Raw genomic sequence first — 10,770 nt, 5'->3', positions numbered from 1 at the left:
GGAGTTTACTGAGTAGGGAGGTGACACGATTGGATCTGTACTTTAAAAAAATCATCTTAGAGGCTGAATGGAAGACAGATTGGAATGGGGAGATACTTGAGGCAGTCAGACTCATCCAAATGCCATTGCAATAGTCCAGCTGTGATGTAATGAAGGTCTGCAGTAGAGTGGTGGTACTGTCAGAGAAGAGAGTTGATGAAACTGACAGGCCTTGGCAACAGATTGGATATGGAGGGTGGAGGGGAGAGATAGTACAGAATTGAGGATGACACTTAAGTTTTGGGGCCTAAGGGACTAGGAGGATGGTCTTATCCTCTATATTAATAGGGAAGGTAGGAGGTAGGGAGGCTGTAGGGTGAAAGATTATGAGTTCAATTTTGAACATGTTGAGTTTAAAATGTCTACTGGACATCTAGTTTGATATATCTGAAAGGCACTCAGAGATACAAAATTGGAGGCCAGCAGAGAGATTGGGACAGGATAGTAATATTTGAGAACTGTCAGCATAGAGATAAAAAGTAAATACATGGGAGTTGATGAGATCACAAGTGGTTATTCCGCTTTTTTTCAAGATCTTCAAATATACCACCTCTCAAAACACATACTCCCCACCCGCCATTCTACTTTGGTCAGATCTGGCTGTTAGGAAGTTCTTCCCAATGTCAAGACCAAATATACTTTGCAATTTTCAGTCTACTACTCCTGGTTCTGTCCTCTGGGGCCAAATAGAACAAGCCTAATCCCTCTCCCGCAATTCTTCAGATATTTGAAGATTGCTATCATACACCCTGCTAAGTCGTTCCTTCTCCAAACTACATATGCCCATTTCCTCCAACCTACCCTAATATTGGATCAAATGCTTAAATTTTAGGAATTTGAGAATTGGGACTCAAAAGAAGCAAGAGAAGGCTAAGGTGAAGCCAAAAAAGATGGGTTTGGATTCCATTGTCTACTTTGCTACTATGAGCAAATTAGTTAACTTCTCTTGGGCCTCTAAGGGGTTTGTGTGAATCACAGAAAATCACTAGAGCTGAAGGATAATGCCAACTCCCTTATTTTAAAGAGGAGGAAATGAAGGTCAAGGGAGGCTAACTTGCCTAAAGTCACATAGATAATAGGTTTCCAAGATGAGATTTGAACCCAAATCAACAAGAATTTATTAAGTGTATACTATGTGCCAGACACTGTGCTAAGTGCTAAGAATATGAAGATAGGTAAAAATAGTTTCTGCCCTCAGATGGCTCATAATCTAATGGGAGAAGACAGTATTCAAACAACTATGCACAAAAAAAAGAAGATATAAGTGTAGGCAAATCGGAGATAATCTCAGAGGGAAGGCACTAATATATTCAGTAGGAAGGAAAGGTTTCCTGTAAAGGTGAGATTTTAGCAGAGATTTGAAGGAAGCCAAGGAAACTAGGAGGCAGAGGTGACAGAGAGCATTTCAGGCATGGGACACAGCAAGTGAAAATACCCAATCAGGAGATGAAGTATCTTATTGGCCAGAGTCATGGTTAGAGTATGTACAGAAAACTAAGGTGTAAGAAGGCTGGAAAAGTAGAAAGGCGTGAGGTTATAAAGGGTTCTAAAAGCCAAACAGCAGACTTTTAAAATTATGATCCTGGAAGTGACTACAGCGTATTGAATAGGTGAATGACAAAGTCATTTCCCTCTAGGAAGATCTCTTTAACAGCTGAGTGGAGGCTGTTATGGATAGACTGGTATGGAGAGAGAGGAGGCAACTAGCAGCTGTTGTAACAGTCCCAGGTGTGAGGTGATGAAGGCCTGCACAAGGGTGCTTTAATAGATGCTAGCGAGTTACAAAGGTAAAAGCTAAAGTCGTTGGCATCATATTGGATACAGGAGTGAGTAACAGTGAAGAGTCGAGGATGACCCATGGTAGCAGGGAAGTTAGGAGGAGTGGAGGGTTTTGAGAGCGTGGGGTGAAGATAATTGAGCTCGGTTTAGGACTCGTTCCATTCCAAGGGATCTCTAAGGTGCCACGAGTCTGGACCTAGAATCGAATCCCAGGTCTACCACTTACATGCTATCTTGGGCAGGTCACCTGGACCTCAGTTTTCCTCATATGTAAAGTGAGGAAATTGTACTAAGACCTCTAACACACCTTCCAGATCTAAATGTGTGATCCTACATAAACTTTAAAAGGGCCCTCTCAACTGCCTCTGAATGAAGGGATCTCCCGTGCAGCCGCTATGTGACTGAAACAGCGACTGTTCCCGTTTGTGTACTTTACAATTTGCAAGCCGCCTAACCCACGTTGTCAAAGAGAAATCGGGACAACCGTAACAAAACACCTACGTCAACCAGCGTGTAGGGACAAGAGAACAAACTTAAGCCTCTGAGGCCAACCCCTTGTGTCCAGAAAACGACAACCCCCACAGTGCCTTGCGCGGGAGCGAGGACGAAGGGGTGTGGGCGGACACTTCCGCTTCACGCAGCGCCACGTCCCCGACGTGTCACCGGCGGCGCCGCTGCTGTGGTGGAGGAAGGAGTGAAGGGGCCAGTTCGAGGTAGCGGCGGCGGGTGGCGGCGGCGCCGGCGATATCAGCCCGGCCGCGACCTGCCCCTGCTCCCGCACGGAAGTGCCCCTGGGTCTGTGGGGAGCAGGAGGAGGAGGAAGCGGCGGAGGCCCAGCTCCCGCGGGGCAAGATGCTGAACATGTGGAAGGTCCGGGAGCTGGTGGACAAAGCGTGAGTCGGGGCAGAGCCGGGGGGCAGTTTGTTGTCGGGGGCCCGCGGAGGGAGGGGGCGGGCCGGATCCGCGCGCCGGGGCCTCCCCACGTCACACTGGCCAAGCCCCCAACCCCCCCACTTCTTCCAGCTGATCCTGTCCCATCATGGCGGCGACAGGTCTCCTCGCCTCCGGGCCCTCTCTCCGTGGGGGCGGGAGGGATCCAAAGGTGCAGCTTGGCCTCCCTGTCCTCCTGGAGCGGCTCCGTCCCTCCCTCGGACCCGCGGCCCGGCTCATCTCCGGGGCAGTGAGCGTCTTCTGGCGACCCCCTGGCCTAAGGAAGGAGCTCCTGGATTCGGGGCGCGGGGAACGGAGTTGGGCAGCAGGCCGAGGACTTGTCCGGGGGGGAGAGGTCGTGCATGCGGGACCCCGGGCCCCAGCGACCCGCGGAGGGGACCTGAGGCCTGGAAGGGGCCGTTTTCCGAATTGCCTGGTTTTCCTTTCCCCCAAAAAACTTTAACTTCGTCTTTTGAAGCGAGCCTGGTGATCCTAGTGGTGGGTTTAACAGGTGGGTCGCACGAGTAGTGGTCTAAAGTGGCTCAGAGGACAGGGGGGTGACAGTCTGTCCAGTGAAGCTGACTCCAGTGCTTGCTTTTTTAACTGTCGTGACCCCTTTGAGAAGGTGCGTTGCCAGAACTTCGCTGTTGGCGTGCCACTTCCTCCTCGTTGAATGGAATCGCTGAGAAATGTCCCCTAAAGTGGATGTACACCCAAAACAACAGAAAGTACTTTGTTGTTAGTGGCCACTGAACCTTTTAAAGGATAGAACTTAATGTTAACTAGTTTTAAACTAATGTAATCTGTAACTATTAAAACAGTTTACAATTTTTACTCATTCTTTCTAAAGTGAGACTTTAGATTGATAGTGGACCAGGAAAACCTTGGTAGTTAAGAGCATGCTAGATAAAATGGAGGGTTAAGTAACTTTTTTTTTTTTGCCTAGGCCAACAGGAAATAAAGTTAGAAAATTTAGACAGCCTCCTTCCTTTTGAACGTTTAGTGATTATGCAAGTAAAAGTGGTTAAAAATTGGCCAGCTACCCTAAAACAAGGAAATGTAGTATAGAAGGTTAATGATGCAGGCATTTTTCAAAAATCATTAAACAGTAATATTCTTGGTGGTGTCTATGACACTGACTTGATTTCTTCAACCCTTTGGTTCAAGGCCCATGTTTCATATTTTGTGTAGTGCTTGCGTTAGGGCTTTGCGCTGTATACATTTAGTGAGTTACGTTAGAGCAACTCATTTCTTTGAAATAATAAAACTTAAAATTTTGATTTAGGTTAATGATATCTGTCCACCCTTTGCTTTTGTTTTTACTAAGCCAAGTTAATAAGCAAACATTGATCTTACTTCATTTCCTAGTTTTCATTTAACTGGGTATAATGTACTATGCTACAAATAGATCCAGACAAAATTGAATATGAAAGACTTTTTTAAAAGTTTTTTTAAAATTTGATGGCTTTGTGTTGAAAGGTTGAAAGGGGAAGGGAATGTATAGAAGACAAGAAAAGTAAAATTGGAAATCTAAATTTAGAGGATCGAAGTATTTGATATGTGACTCAAGTTTTTCAAGTAGAATTTTGTCAATAATATTTTATTGTTTATCTCATATTGAGGTCAGGAGACCTGGATCCCCCTTCTCCCTTACAGTCTGTGTGACCTTGGGGACGTCATACCCTCTCTGAGTCTTTAGTTTACTCTTCTGTGATCCTATGATTACTGTTCATTTTTTATATACCTAATATTTTAATTCTGTAATTGCTTCACCTTAATGTTACTATACAGTTTTCCTAATTATGTGAAGAGCCTATTCTTGAGAAATGATTTCATCTTCATTTTACTGTACACTTTAGCTTAGAAATGTTAACTCATCATAACAGTAGTTGTATTGTGAGTAGTTTTCTTTTCAGAAAATTTCGAAAGGAAAAATATCCTAAAGAAACTTATAATGGTGACCCAAGCACATAGTCTGTGTATGATTTAAGAACTCAGAACTCATTGCCCTGAGTGTCCTCTCCAATAATGTAAATTGAAACTGGCCCATGCTTGCCAGTCTTGTGCATGGTCCCCTGATAAGTGTTCCCAGATCTACCTAATGAGCTAGAGGTTTTCATGTCTTAAGAATGTCAGTGGGGTAGATCTTGTACATTAGTTATCCTTTGTTTTCAATACATTACCAACATTTTTCACTCAACATTTCTTTGATTTGTCTCCACTTCTTTATAATTCCCTGTTTATAATTTGTTGCAGTCTACTCACAACTGTCTTTATGCCTTGTCATTGCTCTCCAGATGAAACTTTCTCATTTCTTTAGAGATTAATAGTGCCATGTCTCACATCCATATGATAAACCTACAAGAATATCAGTATTAAAAAGATGGGCTTTTCTCGGGGGGGGGGGCACAAAATTTGGAACTCAGAATTTGAAAGAAAAAAGGCTGTTAAAATTGTTTTTACATGTAATTGGGACAAATAAAATATTAAATAAGAAAAACAAGATGGGCTTTTTGCATTAGGCTTTTGTTTTTTGTGGGCAGGGCATTAAAACAACTTCTCACTTTCCCAGACAGTCCACCCCTCTAAACCCAATTCCTGTGTGTCTGTTTGGAATGTTGGATAGATACATACATACATATATACACATAGTGTGTATATATACATACACACATAGATAGGTTTTTACTTATCAAGACCATAGAGTTAAAATTGATATTTGGATATTTTTGGTATAACATACCGCTCGTAATTTATTTCTCATCTCCCATTTGCAGTAATAAAAGAAACTCATTTGCTAGAAATTCTAATATTACCTTACCCTTGTACAAAAATCGTGGTATGGCCATTCCTAGAATAATCCTGTGTGCAATTCCAGTTACTAATACATTTTAAAAATGATAGTAGTGTAACTGATGAAGACTCAGAGGAGGAAAACTCTACTGGTCATAGATGTACATCCATCTGAGGAGAAAATAAAGTGTTTAGGAATACTCAATGCTTATGACTGAAGTCTACAAAATCGTGAATAGTATCAATAGGTTAAACACCAAATCTTAGATGACAGCACTCTTTGCAAAGGTATTGTCAGAAAAACAAAGTACCGTTGTGCACAGTAGGTCAGTTTGTGGAATTTATTATTCTCATGAGTTGATATTGGATGAAAACTGAGTCAAAAAAAGTTTAGACAGATTTATAGGTGATGGAGTTACTTAGAGAAAGTAGAATATTTGGAATTTATCCCTAACCATTGAAGTTCATTCACCTCAAGAAAGAAGTAACACATTTTTCTAAAATATGAACCTTAAGGCTTTTGTCAGAAACAAAGTAAACACTAAGCTATACATACTGGGCATCTGACAGAGTAGAGCCGTTCTTATACACTCTGCATAAACTAATATGTAATACGTAAACTAATTTGTATTTATATGTGTGGTTTTGAGAGCTTAGAGGGATTTTTTTTTATTGGCATGAGAACTAGGAACGCAAAACTTGGAAATACCAGGGAGTAGGAACACAGCTGTCTCTCACTTCAGCTCTTTTTGATTAAAGAAAAATAAATGATGACAGAAGAAATGTGACTCCATCACTGTCTCCAGAGCTTTTAAAGCAAACTATACCATTCTCCTTTTCTCAAAGGTCATTTGGGTAAAGCTACTTCAGTATTGATCACCTGTCTTCATTTGTTTGAGGAACAAGTTAACCTCTGTATCTTACCAACTGGAGTAATTGGCATATAAGATGTGGGACTGTTGAGTTTGTTCCTCAAGTTTAGGAAGGGTGGTGAGGTAGGTACACCTCCTTGTTTATGCCATGTAGGGCTAATGTTGCATAGCATGATTCTAAGTGAGTTCCCCTCTTTCATTCTGGTGTGAAATACTGATAATTTGTGCATTGATTCTTATTTATTAAAAACAACTGAAGAACAAGATTATTTTGTATAATTACAATTATCATTTGTATTTGGCTAGTTATTTCAGCCAGATTTATAAAATTAATCAGTATTTGTCAAATGAATGTATTGTGTAAAGATTTATTCTTCAGATTGTTGTCTAGGTCCTGGGGCAACTTGTTAAATAGCTGTGTTGAACTTTTCTGTAAATTTTAGTTTTGATTACTCTTCCCACTCACCAGAGAGAGAGAGAGAGAGAGAGCCTCTGCTTGTTTTATTTCTTAAATGTTTAGATAACTTCCTATCAACCAGTGGAGAGAAAAAGAGAATGGTTTATCATCATTAATTGCAAGTCCACAATATGCTTTCAATATCAAAGCTTCATTCTCTAACCTCAGAAAACAACTTTGTTCAGAGAGAGTGATCCAAAGCAAATTTATTATTTTTTAGTTTTCGCTTTTCTTTTCAGCCATCTATGCTCCCCCCCCCAATAATCTTCATTCCAGCAACAACTCTCTCATCCTTGCACAGGTTAAAACATAAAAAAAAGTTAAGAAATCAATTATGCAGTGTTCCCCAATTTCTCCTTGGCTCAACTTTCAAAGCCCAGCCCAAATACTGTCTCCTCTGTGAAGCATTCCCTTAGTTCCTCACCTTTGCTCCCACTAGTAGTGATTTTTCCCAACTCATATTATACTTGGTATCTCTTCTGTGCTTGTAGTGTTCTATTTCATATCAGTTTGAATTTTTTTGTGCATATATTATTGCCTCTACTAGATTTTCTAGATTTTAAGTTCCTCTAGAACGGGGACTATCTTACTTATGTTTGTATTTTCCACAGACCAACACATTACCTTCTGAGCATTTAAATTTTGTTGAATGAATATTCATTTAGAGTGATTTACCTCTCCTTCCTCTGCTAATTCCTTACACCAGACCTAAGTACCTGTTATTGTATGGTAAATGAAGCAATCCTAGTACCTGGGACATGAGTAGATATTAAGATCTTAACTAGGAAATAAAGTTTTAAATTTACTTACTTTTGCCAGCTTCTTTGAGAGGTCATTTATTGTAACTTGAGCAAGTTTTCCTTATTACTACTGCCTAAGGTAATTAGGTAATTCTAAAAAAGCACTCAACTTCCTGTTAAAATTTTCTTAATGTCTTCTAGTGTATGAGTTAACAAGTTTTTTTTTTTAATCTGTTTGTTGACTTGACTAAAAGTTCTTGACCTTTCTGTCAGTACGTGTTATATTTCAGGAGATCCAGTTGAATCATCTAACACCTGCCCTCTAGGTGTCACTTCGTAAAAATTCATGTTTAGTTTAAGCAAGGAACATTTGATTTCCAGTAGTTGCTTCTTGCAAAAAAAAGTTAATACTTTCATTAAACTATATCTACATATTACTCTTCATAAACCTGTTGATAACCTGTTTAACTGTATTTTAATTTTTAAAGATATTGTACGTATTTCATATGCAGTATGCCTCTCTCTTATGTTTATGTTAGCACCCACTCTGTTCAAACTGCACCTTCTCCTTACTCTTACTACTCTTACTTTGGAGAATATGGTTCCATTATGCACAGATAGAACAGACTTAATGTTTCACTTTTTGTTTATGAAATAAGTAAGTTTGGTAGCTTTTTGAGGGGTGGAGGGAGTTAGTTGTATATTCTGGAGTCTGAAAAACAAGTGTGGGAAAGCTTTAGAAGGTAGGCTTCCACAGCAGAACAAGGGAATTCTGAGGACTTCCAAGGTCTTGTGCCTAGCCTCTCCACAATCAGAAAGTGCCCTGGACATTCTGCAAAACACCTAGTTCCCTAAGAGAGCCCTGGAGGCTAAACCGGTTGAGACCCTGCTTGTGACCCTTTGGGGTCAAGGACTGGCAAAGGCTTTTTTCTCCATTGTGCTTGCTTAATAAGCTTATTGAATATTGACACCCTCTGAGGGCGAAGATGGCCCTTTTATGGCCCTGTTATTTGAACGTGGGATGCATGAACTGGGAGGAGTTAACATGACATGGGATGGGCAGTTCAGGAAGAGTGTAACTCAGATGAGCTGGACCAATCCTGGCTCTGAGGGGAAGAACGAGATCATACAAGCCGTGCAAAAGCTGGCTCTCTCTTGTGTATGGCGTGCCTCTCCCAGCAGGGGGCGCACCTGATTCTTGCAAGAACCATAATAAACGATTCTTCTTTCACTCTGGACTTAGTTTCCTTATTGAGAGTGAGACTTCACCCGGCCTTGCAACTGGGAAAGCAATGGGCTGCAGCAGCTTGCCCAGGCTAACTTCCCAACCTGGTTGAGGGGGGGTCCAAGGGGCTCTATTTCTAACACAAGGAAATGGGAGCTTGAATACATTAAGTACAAGTTATTGCTATTGAGGTAAATTAGACACATCTGTATAACAGAATATTTGTCTGAATGCCAAGAGGCATGGTCTCTTCTACTCTTTTTTTTTTTTTTGGCTAGGTAATGGGGTTAAGTGACTTGCCCAGGGTCACACAGTAAGTGTTATGTGTCTAAGGCTGGATTTGAATTCAGGTCCTCCTGAATCCAGGGCCGGTGCTCTATCCACTGCGCCACCTAGCTGCCCCCAGCATGGTCTCTTCTAAAGTACAACTGAGAACTTAAATATAACCAATCAATCAATAAATATTTACTAGCCACCTACTTACTATGTGCTAGGCATTGTGCTAAGCACTGGGAAAAGACACTCCTGCCCTCTAGGAACTTAAAATCTAATGGGAGAGACAATATGCAAACAAATATATACAAAGCAAGTTATATACGGGATAAATAGGAAATAATTAACAGCGGGAAGGCAGTGGAATTAAGAAGGGTTAGGGAAGGCTTCCAGTAAAAGTTAAGATTTTAGTTGGTGCTTGAAAGAAGACTAGGAGTCAGTGAGTTGAGTGGAGGGAGGACTTTTCCAGACATGGAGAAGAGCTAGAGAAAATGCCCAGAGCCAAGAGGTGCAGTGTTTTGTTTGTTGAACAGCCAGGGCGCCAGTGACAACAGGATGGGGAGTAAGGTATGAGAATATTGAAAAGTTAGGAGGGGGTGAGGTTATGAAGGGCTTTTAATGCCATACAGAGTATTTTATATTTGATCCTGGCAGCAATAGGGAACTGCTGGAGTTTACTGAGTATGGATGTTTGACCTCTGTTTTAGGAAAATCGTCTGGGAGCCTAAATGGATGAATTGGAGTGGAGAGAGACTTGAGTCAGGCAGAACCACCAGCAGGCTATTCAAATAGTGCAGGTGTGAGGCAGTGAGGGCTTGCATCCGAGTTGTAACAGTCTCAGAAGAGAGCGGGAGGAAGCCTATACCAGAAATGGTGCAAAAGTGACATCAAGAGGGTTTGGCAACTGATTATGGTGGCATGAGAGGTAGGAGTTAAGGGTGACTCCTAGGTTTTTAAGAGGAACTGCATGGTGTTGCCCTTTATAATAATAGGGAAGGTAGGAGGTGGGAAAGGTTTAGGTGGAAAGGTAATGATTCCGTTTTGGACATAGTGGGTTTAAGATGTCTACTGGACATTCATTTCAGTATGTGTGAGTGGCAGTTTGAGATACAAGACAGGAGATGAGCAGAGAATTTGAGGCAGGATGGGTAGATTTGAGAATCATCAGCATAGAGATGATAATTAAATCCATGGGAACACCAAGTGCAGTATAGTTTAGAGGGAGAAGAGAAGAGTACTCAGGACTGAACCCTGAGCTACACCTGTATTTTAGAGAGCGTGACCTGGAAGAGAGAATCAAGCAGAGGAGACAGGAGGAGTGGTCACAGAGGTAGAGTGAGAGCCCAGAGAGACTGTGTCCCAAAAACCTGTCGAGAAGATAGTAGCAAGGAGGAAAAGAGTGATCAGTAGTGGCAGAGGTTACAGAGAAGAGAGGTCGAGGAGAATGAGGATTCAGAAAGAGGCCGTGGAATTTTGCAACTAAGAGATTGTTTTAAATGTGCTTTACTTAGCCTGCTTTAATATGTATTTTTAAAAAATCAAGCGCACATGGCGTGTAATGTTGTAATGTATGTTGCAGAAATGCACTTTGAGGATGACTTGTTGCAGTGTTGTTTGTGTAATGTATCTGCTGCAACTTCCATCCACTTGTCCTTCAGGTTT

General features: G+C 41.4%; 1 protein-coding gene across 2 annotated transcripts in view; it reads left to right on the top strand.

The window, feature by feature from the left end:
- The first annotated feature begins 2,482 nt into the window (after positions 1-2,482).
- CLINT1 (clathrin interactor 1) overlaps positions 2,483-10,770 on the top strand; it is a 65,200-nt gene continuing 56,912 nt past the window's right edge. The window contains exon 1 of one of the 2 annotated variants that reach the window (XM_020992372.2): positions 2,483-2,711. In XM_020992372.2, the coding sequence (XP_020848031.1) occupies positions 2,671-2,711 (41 nt within the window). In that variant the 5' untranslated portion in view covers positions 2,483-2,670. The remainder of the gene's footprint in view (positions 2,712-10,770) is intronic. The other variant, XM_020992373.2, reaches the window with a different exon arrangement.

Source organism: Phascolarctos cinereus, unplaced genomic scaffold (genome assembly GCF_003287225.1).
Source record: "Phascolarctos cinereus isolate Bilbo 61053 unplaced genomic scaffold, phaCin_HiC Scaffold_2;HRSCAF=192, whole genome shotgun sequence".
Lineage (NCBI taxonomy): Eukaryota > Metazoa > Chordata > Mammalia > Diprotodontia > Phascolarctidae > Phascolarctos > Phascolarctos cinereus.
This window is presented reverse-complemented; position numbering and strand designations above follow the sequence as displayed.